This window comes from Pholis gunnellus, assembly GCF_910591455.1.
Source record: "Pholis gunnellus genome assembly, chromosome: 12".
Taxonomy (NCBI): Eukaryota; Metazoa; Chordata; class Actinopteri; order Perciformes; family Pholidae; genus Pholis; species Pholis gunnellus.
The window spans coordinates 24,596,854-24,620,476 of NC_136539.1; the positions used below are offsets into that span (position 1 = coordinate 24,596,854).

The 23,623-nt window shown below is 44.2% G+C and overlaps 1 protein-coding gene across 2 annotated transcripts in view; it reads right to left on the reverse strand.

The window, feature by feature from the left end:
* Positions 1-1,957: 1,957 nt before the first annotated feature.
* Positions 1,958-23,623, reverse strand: part of ccdc141 (coiled-coil domain containing 141) — a 28,118-nt gene continuing 6,452 nt past the window's right edge. Inside the window, exons 5-26 of one of the 2 annotated variants that reach the window (XM_079170174.1) lie at positions 23,481-23,571; positions 21,422-21,549; positions 21,140-21,286; positions 19,758-20,506; positions 19,522-19,651; positions 19,110-19,229; positions 18,628-18,960; positions 17,824-17,997; positions 17,562-17,717; positions 17,358-17,480; positions 16,795-17,001; positions 16,169-16,339; positions 15,691-15,828; positions 10,910-11,050; positions 10,102-10,290; positions 9,837-10,020; positions 9,562-9,674; positions 9,367-9,459; positions 9,109-9,257; positions 8,786-9,008; positions 7,861-8,171; positions 1,958-7,339 (exon numbers count right to left, since the gene is read on the reverse strand). In XM_079170174.1, the coding sequence (XP_079026300.1) occupies positions 5,713-7,339; positions 7,861-8,171; positions 8,786-9,008; positions 9,109-9,257; positions 9,367-9,459; positions 9,562-9,674; positions 9,837-10,020; positions 10,102-10,290; positions 10,910-11,050; positions 15,691-15,828; positions 16,169-16,339; positions 16,795-17,001; positions 17,358-17,480; positions 17,562-17,717; positions 17,824-17,997; positions 18,628-18,960; positions 19,110-19,229; positions 19,522-19,651; positions 19,758-20,506; positions 21,140-21,286; positions 21,422-21,549; positions 23,481-23,571 (5,697 nt within the window). In that variant the 3' untranslated portion in view covers positions 1,958-5,712. Of the gene's footprint in view, positions 7,340-7,860; positions 8,172-8,785; positions 9,009-9,108; positions 9,258-9,366; positions 9,478-9,561; positions 9,675-9,836; positions 10,021-10,101; positions 10,291-10,909; positions 11,051-15,690; positions 15,829-16,168; positions 16,340-16,794; positions 17,002-17,357; positions 17,481-17,561; positions 17,718-17,823; positions 17,998-18,627; positions 18,961-19,109; positions 19,230-19,521; positions 19,652-19,757; positions 20,507-21,139; positions 21,287-21,421; positions 21,550-23,480; positions 23,572-23,623 lie in introns of both variants that reach the window. The other variant, XM_079170173.1, reaches the window with a different exon arrangement.

Genomic DNA, 23,623 nt, shown 5'->3' on the forward strand with positions numbered 1-23,623 from the left:
GCAGATCATTTGTGAAAGTAGAAAACAGTAAAGGGGCCTAAGCTGATGTATCTGCAGTCTGATAAGCTACCATTATAATATATAATATTACTATTATAAAAGACTCTGAAACATAACTGACCATCCAACAGAGAGCCCTGCTGCTGAATACATACGGTAGTAAAATTGAATGACCTGTTTATATTGTGATGTGTAACCACAATAGAGATCATACAGATGATTCACATTAGGACGTTAGGAATCCATTTTAATGAAGCTGTTATAGTTTCGTAATTGTGTTGTCAGGTAAAGGGCATAGTTACCTATATTGTAGTGGATTGAGGTCCTCATCAGTGGCAGACTATATAAATCTGACAGAAGTACGACCCTGATCCTTCCACTCAGCACTTACTGTATTCATACTAGTTTGTTGCACTTATTGTATTAGTTTGTTTCTGTATGTTTGCTCTGGTTTATGCTCTTAGATGCTTGTTTAAAAAAGGAGATTATGACTTCTGGTGACTAGTAGTTCTCTTGAATACCGATGTTGAATACACTGATTGTCAGTCGCTTTGGATTAAAGCGTCTGCTCAATGACTGTAATGCAGTGGTGGCCGTCAGGGCCTGCAAAGCCTTCTCTGCTGGCCTAAACAGAATCACAAAGTTAGAGCTATTTTATAATGTTTCATAAATACACTACATGTATTATAATTTATACAAATATGTGTCCCATTATCTTATGTTCTCATTGCACAGCTACTGTGCTCCTCAGCTGCTCTGCTTCAGTGCAGCTTGTTTTAAGTAGAGCTTTTATCCAATCAGAGTTCACCTCTGTGTCTCTAGGTAGAAGAGAGGCCCCAGGCCTGCAGACTCACCAGTGAATCCATGTGCAGGTTAAGTGAATGGGGACGATGTTGTTGATTGACATAGTGTTCAACCAATCAGATCTTTAGTTTGACGTGTTGGGCGTATTCTTTGATGTGTCAGAGCTGCTAGCTGGCCTACAGCTACGTCAGCATTACGTGCGGCTCAGTTTTCAGCAGCAGCTCTGCAGTGAGGTGCAGCGTGTGCTGTGATTGGTCAGTGGGCGAGCACGTGACTATTGTGAAACAAAACTTAAGCAGAGGCTTAGTCGGAGTAGTAAGAGTTCAAATTGAAAGATATGGAAGAAATTATATTTTTAGCATTTTGCTTGGTGTAGATTTTTTTTTTTTTACCTAGCTTTGTTTTTTAACACTCAATGGCTGAAGGAGGAGAAACGGATTTGTGAGTTGGGATTAAACTCTTTGTCATCAAAGAAACGAGGATGTGATCAGTATTTGGTAAGTAACTGGTTTGTTTTTTTACATCTAATACCTGAATGGCCCTTGAGTGTGTAGCAGAATGTGCGTTACTGCTGTTTTCCTGTTAAGCTAGTTAGCCTAGCCTCCAAGAACACGTGCGGAGCCCCAGCTGTTTTTTGTTGTGGTTCTTGTTGTTCCGGTTCAGAGGTCACACAGACCGTTGTCTCCTAGTGAGCGCAGGAAACATTATATTTCCTACAATTTAAGCTTCTGCATTTTCCAAATGCACTAGTATTATTCAAACGTATTGTTCGGTTTGTAAGCCTCGTACCGAACGGTTTAATACGAATACGTAACGTTATATAGTTACAGCCCTAGAAACGAATAATAGCCGGAGCCGTGGCGCCATCATGTGGTTATAAGGTGGTATTTCAGCAGTGAAGGCCCAGGTATAAAATGCACGGCCCACTGCTGTAATGTAATGTTCAATCTAGTCCATCGCTGCCAGGACCACATGCTGCCCGTAGTCCACCACGTAATGAGCCGAGTCATGTTTTTATGATCATTGTTGGTGAAATAAACTCCTGGTTGGTTTGCACCTAATCTTTGCTGACCCTTCATGTGTTTATTATTATTGTGCTTATAATAAACTGGTCGTAAGATTTAATGAATACAAGACTTCACATGTCATGTATGACTGTTTTATTATTTCAAGAAAAACATCCAAAAACATGAGATTTGGAACATAAACTGTCACGTTGAAAACAATGTTCTGTTGTAAATAAATAAATAGAATTAGGTAATAGGCGGACGATTAAATATATGATTGTTTAATTTTTGACTGCCTACTTCCTTATAATGTAGAGACTGAAACATTCCTTTAAAACTCCATTAATCCCAATAAACTGTAATTCTCAGTTTAAATTGATTAAATCTGACTGGTGTTTTAATCCCATAATATCTGGATAAAATAGTCATAACTGTCAGTAACACTAAATAATACACAAACAAGGTGGTTTTATTCATCACTTCTGTTCTACTGCAGGAAATAAATCCTATAAAACCATCTGCAATCAATAACTACTAGTGATTATGATTCAATACTTAATAATTACAGAATTAATCTAATAAATCATGAATGCGACTCAGCTGCAGTTCCTCTGACGTCCACCAGGTGCTGCTGTGATCTAACTCAGACTGAAGTCAACAGAGTTCTGCAGGAATGAGTCCTAAAATCAGACATGACTCAGCGTTTTATCACTTCCTGTTCCCTCATCATGTTATTAGCTTTCTATTTTACACTTCAAACATCATCAAAGTGGAGTTTAGTGAAGATTATCTTGATGAACTAAACCTGGACGAATCAGAAACGCTTGTTTATTTTATGTAATAATCTAAAATCAAATGAAGGAATCTGATTGGCTGTTTAAGGAGGGAACCAGTGATGATGACTTCCTGTCGGACTACAGAAACATGACGACTTCCTGTCGGACTACAGAAACATGACGACTTCCTGTCGGACTACCGAAACATGACGACTTCCTGTCGGACTACAGAAACATGACGACTTCCTGTCGGACAACAGAAACATGACTACTTCCTGTCGGACTACAGAAACATGATGACTTCCTGTTAGACTATAGAAACATGATGACTTCCTGTCGGACTACAGAAATAACATCCTGCAGAACTTCATGAGAAAACTTCTCTACAAATACAAAGTCATTGTATTGAACCTCGGTTCTTCATGTCCTGGTTCTGGACGGATCCAGGTTCTTCAGGTCTTTGAGTCCCGGATCAATAAAGACTCATCAGAGTAGAATCAGGTAGATCAGCCACAGCAGAACACACAGCGTCCCGAACCAGGCGTGCCAGTCCACAGTGATGATGTCAAACACCTGAGCCAGCAGCCATTCATCATCACCGTCGTCTTCACGCCGGTCGGCGGCCTCGTTCAACCCGCCATCTGAGTCCGTCGCTCCAGGGATGAACAGGAAGTGTTTCCCGGCCTCTCCGTCTTTACACCTGAAGCGACCATGATGACAGGAAGTCAAGACAGCACACACATCCTCACTCTGGGTCACATGACGAGCCCGATGACAACAGCTGTGACACATACAGGACCCTGATTGGTCACCAGACAGTCACATGATGACCTGAGACTCTACCTGTAGTTTGTCTTTGTGTTGTTACTGAAGCACACAAACCAGTTAAACCATTAAAGGACTCACAGAACACACAGAGAACCAGAGAAGGTGTTAGTGGAGCTTCATAATGGAACTGAATGGAACCTCCGTACGTTAGCTGTTAGCTCCGTAATTTAGCCAATCAAGGCTGTGCTTCCCACTGGCTGCTAACAACTAACGGCTAACGTTAACTAGCTCGTCGTCATGACGTCTCTCTTTGGTTTATCGTCAGATGTTTTGAAGCCTCCAGTTCTGCATTTTGTCCATTGCCATCTTGTTTTTTTTAGTGCAGGGCAAGTTAACGCGTTATTATCGCGTTAACGCATTCATTAATTAACGCATTCATTAATTAACGCAGTTTTTTTTTTATTATTAAGCAACATTTTTAACACAAGAACCGGCAGCGAGCGGTGAACAGCTGTTTGTGTGGCGTCTCTTCCGTCTCTTCCTGTTTCCTTCCCCTACGTTCCCCTGGGTCCTAAGTCCCTCCATGTACAGCTTCTCATCACCCTCTATGTACCAACGTACATTTATAACAAACACCACACATATTACATTTATAACACATATTACAGTAATCAGCGTTGCATAGTGTCTGACCAACATACCAACAAAAGATAAATAATATATTTTTTAAAGTGTTTAGTTTGTAATATGTATAATAATCATATCATTTAGTTATCACTACTGAGAATTTATCAAACATTAAAACATGATGTAGATAGGTTTCAGGTTTAAGATGTATATTTAAATTCATCTCTGACACACATGAAGATAAAGTTGTGAACACCGGCTGAATATCTATGATCAGAATCATTATAACTGTGTTATAACTGCTGCTGTGTGAAGAGAATCCTGCTGTTAACAAGAACCTGATGAGTTTAACGTGTTTAAACCAAATGTTGTTGACCTTTAGTTCATAGAGCAGCACTTTAACATAAAAGAGCTCAACACACTACTTTAGATTCATTATTGAATTTTGTGCATAACAATGAGATTAATCGCGATTAAAAATTGTAATCGTTGCCCAACACTAGTTTTAATGCATCCAGTGAACAGGAAGTGACCGTATATGGACTGAGGAGGAGTGACGTAGAGACGCCGTATACGTCTCTGGTAGAGACCTGTCAATCACTGTGTAGCCCCGCCCCTAAAGCATCCCCTGCTTTATGGTCTGTGTGACTCTAAATGGACCATCATTTACTAAATGAACATCATGCTGTATTGAAGAAGACTTGAAACTAGAGATTGAGACCATAAACTCATGTTTACAATGTTTACTGAGGTAATAAATCAAGAGAGAAGTAGAGTCATTTTCTCATAGACTTCTATACAACCAGAGGAGTCGCCCCCTGGTGGACACTAGAGAGAATGCAGCTTTAACACGTGAAGCTTTGACTTCACTTTAAACTGGAGGTTTGTCTCCTGAGTGTGACGGACTCGTAGGCCAATCAGCTTGTTGTGCTAACATCACCACATGTTGCTAACGACGTACGGCTAAACGTTCTTTGGTTCCACATTACTTTCATCGACCTCCATGTTCTCTGCGAGCAGCCCCAGTTAATAATGATTAAAGTAAGAGTGAGAAAGAAAACAACCAGTGATTTAGAGTGAGGAATTATCAAAAATATTATCAAACTACAATATTAACATTAACACACACGTTAAAATGTAACTTCAGCACAATTTAAAACCGATGCCGATGTCTAAACGTAGCTATATATAGAACGTAGATATATATATTTTTAACATTTTGAATCCGCCTCCTGACAGAAGTTGGATCAACCAATTAGCTACATTGTTAGCATAGCATAGCATCGATCAAACCAAACTATTTAGAAAACAAGCATTTTAAGTTATTTGCTCGTCGTCCTGCAGAGAGAACTAACAAAACATGAATTCAGACTTTTTACAAATCTTCATTATGTTGTTATTTCAGCTTCCTTTTTATCTGTTTATTGATATTAAATCACAGCAAAACAAACACAAATGATCCCGCGAGTAACGCAACACGGAATCTGGCTTTGTGTTTGGTGTGAACGCAGCGTTGCACCTGGATCAGCAGATCCTCAAGCTGGGTTACAAACCACCACACAGGTTTAATGTGGTGCAGGTCTACATCACTAATGCACAGCAGGTGACGGGAAATCTAAAATGATGTATTTCAGTGAAACGCAAACACAAAAGAAGCAGATGGGTAAGAACCCAACGACGTATATATGAAGCATGTGTTAATGCAGGTGAAGGTAAGCTGTGTGTTAACCTCAGAGAGCGAGTGTGTTATTGTGGAGCCGGTTATAAGCTACCCACCAGGTGAGCCGGGGCTCTGGGTCTCCCGTCAGCTCCACCTCTAGCGTCACTGGAGAGCCCTCCATGACGGTGGCTCTAGACATTGGCCTGGTGAAGCAGGGAGGGCCCGGTTTAGAGGCTTTTCCCTGGGGAAGAGACTCTGCCTGGGCAGGAGGAGGAGGAAAGGGAGGCCCTTGGATCTGAGGAGTAAGCCTGATCTCCTCACGGATGGCCACGGGCTGACAAATGTTTGGGTCCTGGTTTGGAGTTAGTAGATGGAGTGGAGAGGAAAGGGGGGTGACATGCGGATTAGCCTGCAGAGCCAAAGCCTGGGTCTGCGGTTCGGGTGGAGGAGGTGCAGCCGGCTCGGTGGGGCTGCTGGGGGTCATGCCAGGGTCATGCACACACTGCTGGGTACAGCTGGAGGTCGAGGACTCGTGGAAGGAGCAGACTGTCTGGTGGCTCTGACTGCTGGCGATGGCACTGCTGGATAAACTGATGTTGTTTGGCTCTGGAAGAACGGGGGCTGGTACTTCAGGTGGACCTGCACCACTCTGGGAGAAGGGGCTTTCTTCTTGGGACCCTACATTAATGCTACTCTGTGCCAAGGTGCAACGGCTGTTTGGAGGGGAGGACTGGCAGAAGGAGGTCGTGGCTGTGGTCGGGCTGCTGCTTTGGGGCGCGACGACTGAGGATGTGTCTTTGCTGGTTTGGGAGGAAGGTGCATCCTGATCAAGACCACTCCTGGAATCCAGGTAAGACCGTGAAACATTTCCGTCTTGAGGGAGGGCTGTGGTGGTTTGGAGGCAAGGTGTACAGGATTCGAGGAGCCCAAAGGTCCTGACTTTGTGGAGAACAGGGTCTGTGAGAGCCTGAGAGACCGGATCGATCTGTGGCGAGGTCTCCCTCTGGGATGAGGGGCCGTCTTGGGGTGAACAGAGGCCGTTACGATGACTGATGTCTGAAGGGGAGGACTGGAAGAAAATGGTCTGCTGGGTAATCGTGCTGCTGTTGGTGAGAACGTCTCCTTGAGGTTTGGAGACGGTGGATTTCATGTCCCGATCGAGGCCACTCTCAGACTCAGGGAAGGACTGTGGAAGACCGGAGTCTCGACAAAGGGCAGTTCTGTTTTGAGGAAAGGTAGTGCTGCATTTGAGGAACCCGGTGTATTGTGGAGGGGTGTTGTCTTTGTGGAGGTCAGGGTCTGGACCACCACAGCTGGACCGGGAGAGTGTGGTGCTGTGATTAAGTTCTGCAACCCGGGGAACAGGATCAGTCTGTAACAAGGTCTCCCCTTTGGATGCCACATGATGGGTGATCTGACCCTGGACACCTGGACTCATCTGAGGCTGGTGGTACCGACTGTTGTGCTCCTTCAATAAAGGATCAGTGCGTGAGGGGCTCCTCTTCTTGTCTGGAGGGTCGCTCTCGTGGACCGGGTGTGATCCGGAGGGGACGCCGGGTTCAGGGTCATTACTCCAGTGGGCGTTGGCTGTGCTGGTCTTTCCGGTCTTCAGGATGCTGCACAGAGTGCTGGTGAGGAGACTCTGAGCAGGAACCATCAGCGGACTCTGGACAAACGAACTGGACTCTGCTCTGAACCTGTTACACACACAACAGGAACCAACTCAGACCAACAAACGTGTTCTATGTCCTCACGTCTACATTAGATTCTACGTTAGCAGTGCTGGGTATTGACTAGTGATCCGTACTGGTCCCCCCTCACAGTTCGTCTTAAAGTTCTACTGACGATGGTTCTCCTCCAATACTCAGTAGAACATGTTTCTATTCTCTGATCTCTGATCATGTTTCATTGTAAACAACCAATCAGAGGAGAGCTAGTAACGTTAGCAGCACCGCTAACGGCTAACCAACGGAGGTTCAGTGACATCATGATGCCTTCAGGCTCTGCTCAGTGAACATGAGTACTGGCTGAAGCTACATTATAACGTCATCATGATGTGTTCACATGTAGTCTGTAAAATGTAGTTTTGGTGATGAACTTGAATAAATCCAGTAGTTTGAAGGAGATGTTTATGAATATGAAATAGATGAATTATGAGCTGTTTAACTTCTAACACGAGCTCTCAGCTCATTATTATACTTCAGTAACTGATCCAGACCTGGTGCTGCTGTGCCGGCTGTTTGGAGGAGTTGGACAGCTCTCTGTCCGACTGGACTCTCTCTGTTGTCGGGCAGCACCAGTAGCGGCACCAGCAGCGCTGTGCTCTGACTGGTTGATGTGGACGCTGTGGGAACTGAAACTCTCCTCAACGTCCGACTGAACCGTGATGGACTCCGGCGTCTCGGCCAGCGGCGGCAGGGAAATGTCGTCAGGTGACGCACAGTCGTATTCGTCATTGGAGAGAGAATCGTCCGACATCACTTCCTGTTGCTGGAGCTGCGCCTCGGACAGGTGTCCTGCAGATGCATCCTGGGTAAAAAACATGTACATATATGGCTCACGGTCACAGGAACAGGGTTGTCTGTGCAGCTGGTTTGTTGTCACTTTATATCTGACTTTCTGCATTTATAGCTTGTACAATAACTCACATCTACTCCCTGAAGCGGCTAGCATTGCAGCTAAGCTAACGAAAAGTAGAGCAGTAAAACAAACAAACGACAAAATGCTTAAATACTTAGACGACCAAAACGTTTCAACAGTAGACTGTTTGCTTCTGTGGAACCCTGTTTTTGAAGAAAGGGTTTTTCAAATGTTCTTTGTAATTAAGAACCCTTTTAATCCAGAGATTAGTGAGGCTAGTGTGGCTTCTGGATGAAACCCTTGTGATATTAAAGGGTTCTCGGTAGAACCCCCTGGGTGGAACGATTACACCATAAAAGAGTTCTCTGTAGAACCGGGTGGAACCTTTCACCCAATTATGTCGGGTTCTAGGAACCAACAAATGTTCTTCTTTGAGTAGGAGCCACAGAACCCCATTTGTTCTCGTTAGTACATTTATTTTTCATGTAAACATAAAACAAAAGAGGATCTGAACTGGACTCCTGAGGGACGCCACATGTTTCATGATCTCTGGGGTGATTTACCTGAAGCGGTGTCACCGCCTGCTTCTCCTTCTTCTGAAACTCCCTCTGGATGTCGGAGAACGTCGGGCCAATCACAGCGGGAGGGGGCGTGGCCCGCAGGTCAGCAGCGGCCGGCTGTGATTGGCCGTGGACGACGTGGATCCGTCGGTTGGGCTCCACTGGGGAGCAGGAGAGGCTGAAGGAGGAATGGGTGGAGCTATAGGAGGAGGTGTGAGACTGCTGTCTGAAGGAGAGACCACATATTAAACCTGTATTCATAATAACAGATAAGAAGCTGCTCTTTCACTCATGATCAAAGGAATCATGGTTCCCAGAGGATGAACCTGCTGTCCGTCTGTCTGTCTGCCTCCTGACTGCGGCTCTTCTGTAACGGAGGCTTCCTATTGGCCGCGCTCTGCCTCTTCACAGGAACATCCTTCCCATCATGCTCAGCGGTCAGTTCGGGGGTGTGGCCTGTCTCCTTTAGCTCATACTGGAGGATTCAGATCAGCTGATTATGATTTAACATCTCATATATATATGTATTTATTTATAGCAGTCTGATGACATCACTGAAAGAGTTCAGTTCTTCTAGTTTTTACCATCTCAGCCTCCAGTGAGCAGCGGTTATCTGTCTGCTCCTTCTTCTTCTTCATCTGTCTGTTTTCCTTCATCTTCTTCTCTTTCTCTTCCTCCTGTTTCAGATTCTCCAGCTTTGATATCAGCGTGTAAACAGTCAATCAGCTGACCGTGTCGTTATATTATTAAGTCTGATAAACGTCAGAGTGAAACTTCACCTTCAGTTTGGTCTCCAGCTCCATCAGTCCGTCGCTCAGCTCTCTGATGGCCTCGACCATCTCAGAGTGTTTACTGACCGTCTTCTCCGTGTAGCGACGCCCCTCCTCCACGCCTGAAACACAGACGCAGCCCTGAGCTACACGAGGAGGCTGAACGCTGTCATTTCAACATCTTATATCCTGTTTGTAGCATCGGTCCAGGGACATTTAGAGGAAGAGGTTTTATTAAAAAATAGAAAATGAAATAATAAACCAGCGTCCCTGTTGGTCCTCACCGTGCAGCCGGACAGCCAGCTCGGTGATCTGACTGATCCTCGCCTCCTGCTGAGGAACCGTCGGCCAGACGAACTTCTCAAACTGCCGGTAGAGGACGGAGACGGCTTCTGTGCTGCGACACTCGGAGGAAAACTTCCCCACGCGAGCGATGGTGGCGCCGGCGTCCTCACACCAGAACTGGTACTGTGAACACGGAGCGACGCGTCGTTATTACTCAGCACAGATATCACATACAGCTGGACTCGTATCAGCAGGAGAAACCACCTCCTCCACGGCTCGCTGCAGTCTGCAGCTCATCTCCAGAGTCTTCTGGTGTTCCTTAACGCTTCGCTCAAACTCTCCCGTCTGTCTCTGCAGCTCGTTGACGGCGTCCTCCGCCTCCTTGGCCACGCCCCCGTCCTTGACCTCTGACCCCAGCCGGGCCGTCACGCCCTGCAGACGTTTCCTGAGCACCTGCAGGATCAGAAGCTCTTCATGTTACATTTAGATCTTTGAAATAACGTGAACGTCAGGTTTTTATGTAGCGTTGTTAAAACAGTTTGTGGCTGAGGAGGACAAGCAGCTTCGATATGTTACAAACACTGATTGTGCTCCTCGTGTCTTCTTCTACTGTGGACAGAACATTCATGTCTGCTGCCACGGACCTCCTCAGACCTCCTCAGACCTCCTCAGACTGACCACAAAATAAAGACCAGAGGAGCTCTCGTGCATCCAGAGTCAGAATCACTGATTCATCATTAAATCTGCTTTCACTTCAGACAAAATGATCTTTTGTACTTTTTGTCATTTTAAATGTAAAATGTTTTCCAGTTTTAATTCATCTGTTGAATGTAAAATGTTGTGCAAACTGCTTTGCTTCTATCTGCCACTGATTGATTTTATCTGTGAAAGGAGGCTTCTTCACATCACGCTGAGCTACGTTAAAGATTGTTGTTATTATGGGACAGATGACAGTAGAGGAGGTCTAACATCAGATACTGAAGCGCTGGTTTACCACAAACCCTCAGACCTGATGCTTCTGAATGAAACCGGACGAGGACCAGATGAGGACCAGATGAGGACCAGGACTCACCTGCAGCTTCTCCTCGTACTGGTCCACCTGCTGCAGCTGGTTCCTGGAGGCCTTCGTGTTCCTCGTCCTGTCGTTTCTCTTCAGGTAGTTGAACCTCAGGTTGCTGAACTTCTTCTTCAGCTCCTTGAAGGAGTCACGAAGCTGCAAAACACACATTTTTATTCCATCATGTACTCTGATTATTCATTTGTGCTTATTTTAATCAATTGGCCTTAAATATTGCACGGGAGAATTAGTCTTTTCTCTATTAATATAACTTGACACTTTAATAATAATATACTTGTTTTAATAAACTCTGATCCGTTTGTCTATTTACCATATTTCTATATTTTATTGTAGGTTTCTATGTTTCTATTTTTTGTTTCTAATATTTAAAAACCTGTTCCTGACTCATTGGACCGGATTTATTATCTTATTTATTGACAGCTTCACTTCCTTTATTCTCTATTAATATTCTGAACACCAGGAAGCAGGAATCTGAAGAATTAAATGTTCATGTTTCCCAGAGGATGAACCTTTCTGTCATCGCTCGACATTTTGGGGTTTTGAACAAAACGTCTCATCAGCTTTTGATATGATGGTGATGAAACATGGTTTTATAATATAATCCTCTGACTGTTCATCGAGCTCCTGAATCAGGTTTATGATCTATTGATTCCTGTTCAACATAAAAACAGTCTTTGACCTCATGGTGGCGCTAGTTCAGAGGTTTTCATGCTGCATCATCTGGAAACGACAGCTGTTGAGATGTTTCACTAAAAGCCAAAAACCATCAACCTGCTGGTGACGCCGGAGCCACAGAATCACTAAAGCTCAGTGTAGGATTCATCCTCTGGGGAACATGAAGAGTGGTTTCACATGGTATCTCGTACACGTCCATCCTCTGCTCTCTGCTCGGAGCTGTAACTCAGCAGACGGAGCTCTGATGAGATTATTTTTAGAGCCGGAGAGTTTAAATCCAGAGGGACATTTCTGCCTCGGTGTCGGATGTCTGATCTTTCAGCGGAGGACAGCTGAGAGACAGAGACAGAGACGTCTGGAGGAACCCTGGACTGAGCACTAAAATGACAAAAGGTTATTACCCAGAACCACCAGGAGGGAATGCAGAGAGTTCACCATGAAGACCACCAGGAAGGACCACGGAGATCCCATTAAGGACCCCAAAAGATTATTACAAATGACTGTAACTTACACCAGAGTACCATGAAGTATCACAGGAGACCATGAAGTACACTGAACCACCCCTAAGAACCAAAAGACCCCACAAGAGATTCAGGTCCAAGAACTACCACCAAGCAACATAAAAGACCACGATGACCAAGAACCACCATTGACTTCCACAGAGAACCTATAAAAGTGTCCCAGTATACCATAAAGTACCATTAATTTAGAACTAATGCAGTCCTGAGGACCATGAAGTTCCCCAAAAGAGATTACCGCAGAGTATCTATCCACAGGACCACGAAGTACCCCAGAAGGCAAAAATAACAAAAGCTACACATATTACCAACAAGTACCACAATGTACCAGGAAGTACCACAAAGAATCTGACAGAGTACAATGAAGTACTCCAGAGGACCAGAGATTATCATAGAATCCAGGGAAGTACCACAAAGTAACAATACCCTTCAGTATTGAGTCGTACCCCAGAAGACTGTTCAGATCTCTGAACCATTGAGGGAAAACCTGAGTAGAGCCAAAGAAATCTAATACGAAGACGACCCACAACTTCCAGGAAGTAGCAGGAAGTAACACAGTACCCCGTAGTACTTCAAAGTACCATGAAATACCCCTAACAGTACCCACAGACCTAATTCAGATACCTTTCAGAGTTCAGCTGGTGGACTCTGAAACCTCTTGGGACCCTTAATGAGAACCAGAATCCTCTGAATGTCTGTGGTGAGAATAAACATCCCACCGGAGAACAGAAATAGAACCATGTTTAAAAAAGAAGACCTGTAGATCCCCTTCAGGTGACTCAGCACTCAACCCTTCCTCCCTCTGATCCAGTGTTCATGGTTCATAGTTGACTCAGTGGTCCCATTACAGAGCCTCCAAACTGTGTTCTGAAGACCTCCAACTGGAAGTTCACTGATCTTGTTATCGTCGACACCTTGAGAATCAAAGATCAAACGTCACTACATAAATGAACACATCTAGACTACGGGTGATCTGAACCCAAAGTGGACTTTCTGGAACTCCGTAGACGTGTAGAGACGTCTTCTGGACATGATCGAGAAGTTTGACGGACTCTTGACAGACCTCCACAGGTACACACCTGGAAAGTGTTTTTTCTTTCGCTGCGTCTCCTTTCAGGCTTCATGTCCACTAACGGGGCGTGGTCCATGTCCTTCAGAGGACTGAGTGCTGAACCTGCGCTGATCCACATGAACTGGATCTTGGGATACTGAACCAATGACACAGAAGTTGTGTCCTCCACATCCAAGGAAAGGAAAGAGGACACTTCTCAAATCCTTTGGGACGGGACGGCCTCGTTCATCCGTTTAGTTGAAGTCCAGGTCCCTGAGGTCACGACACAGACCTGGTTCAGTCACAGGAGTCGTTTCACCACAAACCCTTGAAGCTCTCAGTGACTGAAGCACCGGTCCAAATTCAAATGGACATTTACTTTGACGGTTGAATCATTATTACAGCTGAAGTGGATCTTTGCTTTGAAAAGAAGAACAAATGCAGAGAGGCCATGATGCAACAATACGCACATTAAACCATATTAAACAAAGCTCAAACTCTTCTTCTTCATCTCTTACTGGAAGAACAATCGTGACATTTCAGGGTGTTTGATCGCCACCAACAGAAACATGCATCTCCTCATGTACTTCATGGTACGACTGGATAGTTTCCACCAAGAGATAACCATGAAGTAGACAAATCAGGGAGTCCACAAAGCACCCAATGGTACCACAAAGAACCCAAGTTCATCAACACTTGGCTCCACAGCGCCACTCAGTGGTCAAACAACAGCATACCGTAAACAGGGTTCCTGTAATCTTTAAGAGAACCTCAAACACAACAAACAATAACACACGGTTGTATATTTCCAGCTGAAGCAGCTTCACAACAGAAAACATTCCTCAAATGACAGAACAGACTCTCTGAACATCAGACACTTCGTCGGTAATGTTAAAATAAAGGTTATAGCTCTGACAAAGTGCTTCTTTATCATTAACATGAACAATAATATTATAACATCAGAGTATTGATCCAAACTCTAAGAACTTTGTTTGAGCGTCAAAGAGTCTCTGATATCAGGATCAGCTGCTCCTGGAGGGTTCAGTGTGCTGGTGACATGCAGCACCAGGTGCATGATGGGAAATACCCGTTGGCTGACTCGGCCTGTATTTCTGCTCTAACCCCCCCCCCCCAACTCTCTCATGCCTCCAACAGCTGCTGCTCAGTGACACAGCAGATGGACACAGTTTCACCTGAAGAGGGCGCCAAAGTGTTCTGGCTTCATTATTCACCTCCATCTTTTTACTGGAGCCACGAAATCCAACCGCTAACAACAACAGAGCTAACAGTATTTAGCTGAGGGGAAACATACACCAACACCAGGACACAACCTCCGGTTCTTTAAGTGAAGTCAAAGCTTCACGTGTTAAAGCTGCATTCTCTCTAGTGTCCACCAGGGGGCGACTCCTCTGGTTGTATAGAAGTCTATGAGAAAATGACTCTACTTCTCTCTTGATTTATTACCTCAGTAAACATTGTAAACATGAGTTTATGGTCTCAATCTCTAGTTTCAAGTCTTCTTCAATACAGCATGATGTTCATTTAGAGTCACACAGACCCAGTCCTACACATATCCACAGAGGTCTGACTCCGTTTGACGTTAACTCAACATGTTCATTCATTTTCATTGAAACAGTTTATTGCAGCAGCACCTAGTGGGCATTAGAGGAACTGCAGCTGAACCACAGACTCAACTCTTCTTCTTTGAATTTATTTATTTCATTCTGATAAACCCGCTGGAGGAAAGGGGACCACGAGGTCTGGTTTCTGAGGCTCTTTATGGACTCTGATCTAAAAGTGTCCGGCTGACTTCAGTTATATTTAGACTCTGATAAACCGAGAGGCCGCCGCAGACATTCATCCTGACAGATGAACTCCAGCAGGAGAATCAATCTGCTTCACACCAGCTGTGAAATGTAGCTCCAATATGTTAAATATAACATATATAAAAATGATAGTTTCAGGATCTAAAGAACATGTTTTAGCTGGTAGCTTCCTGGAATAAAACGGTTTAACTGATTATAATAAACTATTAAAGAATATAAGTGAGTTTTTCCAGGAAATATCCAATAAAATGATTCGTTTATTTTCATTTTTATTACAGACCTTTAAAATAAAACAACATTTCATGAATCAATAATAAAATGATGATCAATCTAAATGAGTCTAACAGACAGCAGCTCAACAGCCAATCAGAGCCGAGTGTCAGTGTCACCTGTCCAGGTACCGAACGTGGATTATATCTCGATATATAATATATATTACATATTGATGTCTCTGTCACTTGTCTCCCGTCTCTTGTCTCCCGTCTCTTGTCTCTTGTCTCCCGTCTCTTGTCTCCCGTCTCTTGTCTACCCGTCTCTTGTCTACCCGTCTCTTGTCTCCCGTCTCTTGTCTCTTGTCTCCCGTCTCTTGTCTCCCGTCTCTTGTCTACCCGTCTCTTGTCTCCCGTCTCTTGTCTCTTGTCTCCCGTCTCTTGTCTCCTGTCTCTTGTCTCCTGTCTCTTGTCTACCCGTCCCCCGTCTCCTCACCTGTGTGATGTCATCGTTGAGGAGGCGGGTCAGCAGCTCGTCCTCCCGATGAGTCTCTTCATTCGGAGACGAGACACAAAGAGAGTCCAGAGAGACGAGACGAGTCTCCAGCTGCTCCACTCTGAAACATGTCCAACACTACAGGTACACAAAGTATTCAGATCATGTACTACTAGTACAAGTACAGCAATGTACGACAAGGAGTACAAGTACAAGTCCTGCATTCAAAATATTACTTTATGGACAAATATAGAAGTATTATTGGTAAAATATAGTTAAAGTATCTACAGTAGAAGTACACAAGTATCTAAAGTACTGGTCTCTGATCTGATTAAAGTAACTAAAGCTGAAGATGAATGTAGTAAAAGGTACTATTACCTCTGAGATGTAGTAGACTAGAAGTAGCACACAGAGTAAATACTGAAGTACAGGAGCTCCTTGTGGTACTTCAGTACGGTACTGCAGTAGAAGTACTCACACTGATGGTGACAGCGGAGCAGATTTCTGTCCTCAGTGTTGAAGCCGATTCCAACAGAGTCTGGATCTGTTTCTCTCTGAGTCCACTCTGATCACTGGATCCACACGGACCAGCGGGACCAGCGGGACCAGCGGGACCAGTTCCAGGGTCCGACTGGAGCAGCGCCTCCAGCTGGACTCACAGACAACAACACGCACACTAGTAATGAATACTTTTACTGTGTCCAACAGTCAGATTCACGTATATATAACAACATATGACGGTTTTATCTGTCGATCATAATCATAACAGCACTTCCTCTAATGTCCACTAGAGGCTCCTAAAGAGTCGATCCTCATAGAGCTCCATGTTAAAATTAACTTTACAGCCTGAAACAAAAAACAGTTTTAGTCTCTTTAAATAATATCAGAATCAGAATCAGCTTTATTGGCCATGTGTGTGTACGCATACATGGAATTTCACTCCGGTTTCCACTTCGACTTCCAGTTTCTTTATATTATATTATATTTTTAGCTCTCAGGGTTCATCATTTTATTTCAGTGGAGTTAATGACGAACACGATGCAACAGAACAGATTGTGAAACACACATTAATTCAGATTAAAGGCTGTTAAACACGTTTCTGACCCGTTTGGCTGTGAGGTGGAAGCTGCTGCTCAGGTCCAGGATAGATTCGCTCTGATGGATCTTGTTCTTCACTTTCTCCTGGAGCTTCAGCAGCTTGGACAGATCCTCCTCCTTCACTCCCTCCGACTCCTCCGCCTCCTGCCGGTCCTGGACGCCGCTCAGAGTCTCCCAGCTCTTCACCATGAACTCCACCTCGGCGTCGAGTCGCTGGAGAGAGAAAGAGAGCGCGTCTGATGCTGAAACAGAAACGTTCTTGGAGCCCCTACAAGTACTCCATGGACTTCAGAAGACCCAGTGGTCCCGTAGATTCCTACATGTGCTAAAGTCTTAGGAGTCCCCAAAGTCCTAAAGACCCAGTAGTCCTTAATGTCACAATCCCAAGGGTCCCAAAGTCTAGCTGTAACCACAGTCCAACAATCACAGCTGTCCCAGGAGGCCCGATGGTACTGGTTCTGGAGAGAGTCCAAAGGACCCACCAGTCCAGCTGTTCCACCGGTTCCAAGGACCCAACAGTCCTCATGATGAAAAAGTCCCAATAATGTCCCAGCTGTTCAAAGACTTACGGTAAAATGTGGTCTGGCCTGGCTGAAGTGCTCCAGCAGCCTGGAGGTCTGCAGGTCTGAACCCAGATCTATCAGAGTGCAGGAGTCCAGCATCTCAGAGACGCAGTTCAAGTCCTGCAGGGTCTGAAAACACAAAGCATTCTGGTACCCGGGTACAATGACTCTGCAGCATCAGATTCAGCACCAGCACAGAGTAGCTCCTACCTTGTCCAGTCTCTCCTGGTATTTCCTGCAGTGCTGCTGCTGCTGGATCTGTTGCTGACTCCGCAGCTTGTTCACTTCCTGTTTAGTTCTGCCGAGTCGCTCCACCGTCTGCTGCACTGTCGACACCAGCGACTGCAGGTTCAACGCTCCCAACACCTGACACATCAAAGAACATCTCACTGAACTCTTCTTCATGGTTCACAGAAACATCTCGTACAGATTCAGGACTTCTCATCTGAACCCTCGACGGCAGACTCGTTACCGTTGCGACAGTCTGGACGCAGTCGTCTCCCAGTTCCTGACAGGTGAGGATCTTCTGGAGCGTTTCCTGCCAGCAGGCGTCCAGCTGCGTCTTCTTCTTCCTGGAAGTACCAGCTTCCTCTTCCTCCGGTCTCTTCCTGTAGATCTCCATGAGTTCTTCCATCTCCTCCTCCACCTGAAGAACAGCAGCACCATCAGCTAACAGCACAGTTCATCACTCCTCTGACGGACTCAACAGGACTCCACAGAGCAAACGTATGGGTCAGAGGTCAAAGGAAGACAATGTCCAACACTTTGGTCGGGTCTCCAGACTATCAAAGGGAGACAGACAGTTATAGACAGAGCTGCAGGTCTCTGGACTGTGAGAAGAAACCGGAGAACCCGGCGAAAACCCACGTTGACACGGGGAGAACATGCAACTCCACACAGTCCAGCTGTGAGGTTCTAGCAACCACACCATGACATTACATTACAGCCATTCATCAGACGCTTTCATCCTATCACACCGTGGGCACAGCTACGGGAGCAGTGTTGGGGTTTAGTGTCTCGCTCAAGGACACATCGACATGTGACTAGCGGAGCCGGGGATCGAACCGCCGACCCTCTGATTGAAGGACGGCCCTGCGCTCCACTTAGTCGCAGGTCGCCCCGTGCAGTCCCGCACAAATACACGAATAATCATCGGTTCAGCTGAAAGGATTCTTAGTGTGCAGAGAAGCGAAGAAAAGAGCTGCATATGATCCGGGTCTTGCCAGTTAGAAAGACCTGGATCCGGTGGACTGAGGTCACCATAGGGGACTCTGACCTGCTGGGCGGTCCGGAGGAAAGAGACCAAGGGTTGCAGCAGCTGCAGGTTTGAGTCGATCCTCCTGTTCCGACTCTGCAGCTCCTTCAAGACCAGATCAACTCGAACGGAGAATTCAGGACTCGGTGGACCGGTCAGGTCGGCAGCTGGAGGATCGAGCCGAGTTCTGGTCCGTGAACCCACTCCGCCTCTCTTCAGCTGCTCCGTCAGGGCCTTCAGAGGGGACAGCCGTCTGCTGGTCTCACTGGGAGGCTGGGACCTGGTCTCGCTGGGGTGCAGAGCTCTGATCTGATCCAGGATCTGCTTCATGTTCTCTGCATCCTGACCTGCAGACTGGAGACAAACAAACACTGAAACCTTCACACAAATGTCATGTTATAAAGAAATAATGTGTGTGTGTGTGTGTGTGTGTGTGTGTGTGTGTGTGTGTGTGTGTGTGTGTGTGTGTGTGTGTGTGTGTGTGTGTGTGTGTGTGTGTGTACCTCAGCTTGTGTATGTAGCTGCAGGTGTGTGTTCAGAGTGTGTTCGGCTGCAGAAAGGTGCCGTCCTGCTTCAGAGCTGATAGACAACAAACTGCTGCTCTGCTGCAGCCAGCTGCTGATCTATAACACACACACACACACACACACACACACACACACACACACACACACACACACACACACACACACACAAAGTTTTTCTTAAACTAAATATAATTTAATTCAAACTCTATATATTTGAACGTTCTCTGTAAATCTGTAAAGTTGAAAGAGACAGAAAAGGTTAAATATTTGTTTCTAAGTCGACGTTGTTTAAATAAGATGTGAAACGTTAATTTATTAAATATATTATAGTTTATTTCATTAAATTCTCATCAGCGGCCGTAGTTTGACAGAAAGAGGGCGGAGTCACCTTGTCCACCAGGCGTTCACATGACGACAACAGCTGGAGCCTCCGATTGGTCGGGAGCGTTTGGTGGGCGTGGCCTTCTCCACCAGGATTCTCCTTTCCCAGCATGCTCTGCTGCCCTGATGCCTGCACACTACACCGAAGAAGAAGAAGAAGAAGAAGAAGAAGAAGACGACAGTCATTACGATGAACACTGATGTTTCCTATCTTCATCATGAGGTGGATCACAGAGATCTGACCTGGATCCAGACTGCTGGTCTCTGGTCTCCTCTGATCCGGACTCAGGCTGCACATCTAACCCGAATATAGGGTGGATCTCTGATCCTGGTCCTGGCATCTGGTCTAATCTGGATCCAGGCTGCAGGTTTCTGGTCTCCTCTGATCTAGAATCTGAATTCAGGCCTGATCTAGATGCAGAGTCCAGTTCTAATCTGGATCCTATCTGCACGTCTGGTTTTAATCCTGACTGGAGCTCTCTGGTCTCCTCTGATCTGGATCCAGGCTTCAGGTCTCTGGTCTCCTCTGATCTGGATCCAGGCTTCAGGTCTCTGGTCTCCTCTGATCCAGAATCTGACTTGAGGTCTGATCTAGAGTCAACCGTCAGGTTTAATTTACATCCAGACTGCAGGTTTTTGGTGGCCTCTGGTTTAGATCCAGACTTTAACTCTAATCTGGATCCTGACTCGAACATTTTGTTCTCCTTTGAGCTGGATCCAGGCTGCAGCTCTGATCCGGATTCAGGTTTCAGATATAATTTGGAACCTGACTCGAAGTTACTGGTCTCCTTTGATTTTGATACAGGAGCCACGTCTCTGGTTCGTTCTGTTCTGGATCCAGGCCTGTCATCTGATCCGGATCCCTGTGTCTGGTCCGATCTGGATCCAGGCTGAAGGTCTCTGGTTTGTTGTGTTCTGGATTCTGACTCCAGGTCTGAATTCTCTGCTGATGTGGATCTAGATTGCAGGTCCTGGTCCAGGATCTTCCAGTCCTGTAATGAGGACAAAGCATTTCATTGAGTACCGCAGTAAAACTGGTATAAATACTACTTCCTGTCTTACTGATGGAGGAAGTACTGAAGTAAAAGTACTAAAACTCAATACGAATATCTGATTTATATTCATGTGAAAACATCTCCTTCAAACATGATAACGTTATTAACACTATTTTCACTGAGCAGAGCCTGAAGGCATCACGATGTAACTGAGCAGAGCCTGAAGGCATCACGATGTAACTGAGTAGAGCCTGAAGGCATCACGATGTAACTGAGCAGAGCCTGAAGGCATCATAATGTAACTGAGCAGAGCCTGAAGGCATCACGATGTAACTGAGCAGAGCCTGAAGGCATCACGATGTAACTGAGCAGAGCCTGAAGGCATCACGATGGAACTGAGCAGAGCCTGAAGGCATCACGATGGAACTGAGCAGAGCCTGAAGGCATCACGATGTAACTGAGCAGAGCCTGAAGGCATCACGATGTAACTGAGTAGAGCCTGAAGGCATCACGATGTAACTGAGCAGAGCCTGAAGGCATCACGATGTAACTGAGCAGAGCCTGAAGGCATCACGATGTAACTGAGCAGAGCCTGAAGGCATCACATTGTAACCTAATGGACGTCTGTACCTCGTGATCCTTCTCACGGACCATGATGCCGTTCTCCGCCTGTTGGAGCTGCAGCCTAACGGCCTGGTCCGCCGTCCTCCTCCGGTCCTGCAGCGCCTCCACCAGCTCCTCCAGCCTCAGAGCCGCCCCCCCGCTGCACTGGGAACTCTGGGAAGAAGACGCAGCATCGGCATCAATCCACACAATCCAGTCAACAGGTACTGTAAATACCTGACTGTCAGTGAAGTAGCCTCTAAATGCATGACGACTGCAGCTTTAATTCTATAAACATATGACATTCACCTCTTGCTCCTCCTCCTCCTGCAGTCCTCCTCCTCTCCTCTGGAGGTCCTCGGTCCTCTGCAGCTGTCTGAGTTTCTGCAGCAGAACGCTGCTGCTGGTTAAAACCTGCAGAGATTTTCCCAGAAGATCTGGAATCAAAACACAACGAAACAACGATGAAGATTGTAACTGATGATAACTTATGACCACATTACAACCTACAACAAACCAGTTTATCTAACGTTTAAACCAGTTTATCTAAAGTTTAAACCAGTTTATCTAACGTTTAAACCAGTTTGTCTAACGTTTAAACCAGTTTATCTAACGTTTAAACCAGTTTGTCTAATGTTTAAACTAGTTTATCTAACATTTAAACCAGTTTGTCTAACGTTTAAACCAGTTTATCTAACGTTTAAACCAGTTTATCTAACGTTCAAACCAGTTTGTCTAATGTTTAAACTAGTTTATCTAACATTTAAACCAGTTTGTCTAACGTTTAAACCAGTTTATCTAACGTTTAAACCAGTTTATCTAACGTTTAAACCAGTTTATCTAAAGTTTAAACCAGTTTATCTAACGTTTAAACCAGTTTATCTAAAGTTTAAACCAGTTTATCTAACGTTTAAACCAGTTTATCTAAAGTTTAAACCAGTTTATCTAACGTTTAAACCAGTTTATCTAACGTTTAAACCAGTTTATCTAACGTTTAAACCAGTTTGTCTAATGTTTAAACTAGTTTATCTAACATTTAAACCAGTTTGTCTAACGTTTAAACCAGTTTATCTAATGTTTAAACCAGTTTATCTAACGTTTAAACCAGTTTATCTAAAGTTTAAACCAGTTTATCTAAAGTTTAAACCAGTTTATCTAACGTTTAAACCAGTTTGTCTAACGTTTAAACTAGTTTATCTAACGTTTAAACCAGTTTGTCTAATGTTTAAACTAGTTTATCTAACATTTAAACCAGTTTGTCTAAAGTTTAAACTAGTTTATCTAAAGTTTAAACTAGTTTATCTAAAGTTTAAACCAGTTTATATAACGTTTAAACCAGTTTGTATAACGTTTAAACCAGTTTGTATAACGTTTAAACCAGTTTATTTAACGTTTAAACCAGTTTATATAATGTTTAAACCAGTTTATATAACGTTTAAACCAGTTTATATAACGTTTAAACCAGTTTGTATAACGTTTAAACCAGTTTGTCTAATGTTTAAACTAGTTTATCTAAAGTTTAAACCAGTTTATCTAAAGTTTAAACTAGTTTATATAACGTTTAAACCAGTTTGTATAACGTTTAAACCAGTTTGTCTAATGTTTAAACTAGTTTATCTAAAGTTTAAACCAGTTTATCTAAAGTTTAAACTAGTTTATATAACGTTTAAACCAGTTTGTATAACGTTTAAACCAGTTTGTCTAATGTTTAAACTAGTTTATCTAACATTTAAACCAGTTTGTCTAAAGTTTAAACTAGTTTATCTAAAGTTTAAACCAGTTTATCTAAAGTTTAAACTAGTTTATATAACGTTTAAACCAGTTTATCTAAAGTTTAAACTAGTTTATCTAACGTTTAAACCAGTTTGTCTAAAGTTTAAACTAGTTTATCTAACGTTTAAACCAGTTTGTCTAAAGTTTAAACTAGTTTATCTAAAGTTTAAACCAGTTTGTCTAACGTTTAAACCAGTTTATCTAAAGTTTAAACTAGTTTATCTAACGTTTAAACCAGTTTGTCTAACGTTTAAACCAGTTTGTCTAACATTTAAACCAGTTTATCTAACGTTTAAACTAGTTTATATAACGTTTAAACCAGTTTATCTACAGCTGATCTACCTTTTTGTTTTCAACATGGTGACTCCTTAGCCAGTGGCTAATAACTAACGATGCTAACGATGCCAACTACAGTGAAAGTGCAGAAACCCCAACCTTAAAATCCAAGATGGCGCTCCGAGCAGCAACAGTAAACAAGCTGCAGTAATATACCTTTTATAAGCACTTCTTTCTGAATTGTGTTAACTCAGTCGTACATATATATATATATAGTATAAATACTACTGATACTACGAATAATACTATGACTGGTTACCTCTCCTCAGAACGTCGTATGAGAGCTGAACCTCCATCAGTCTGTCTGGTCTGAACTGTAGATCCTCCACCCTGTCCAGACAGACAGAAAACTGGAGACAGACAGACAGACAGACAGACAGACAGACAGACAGACAGACAGAC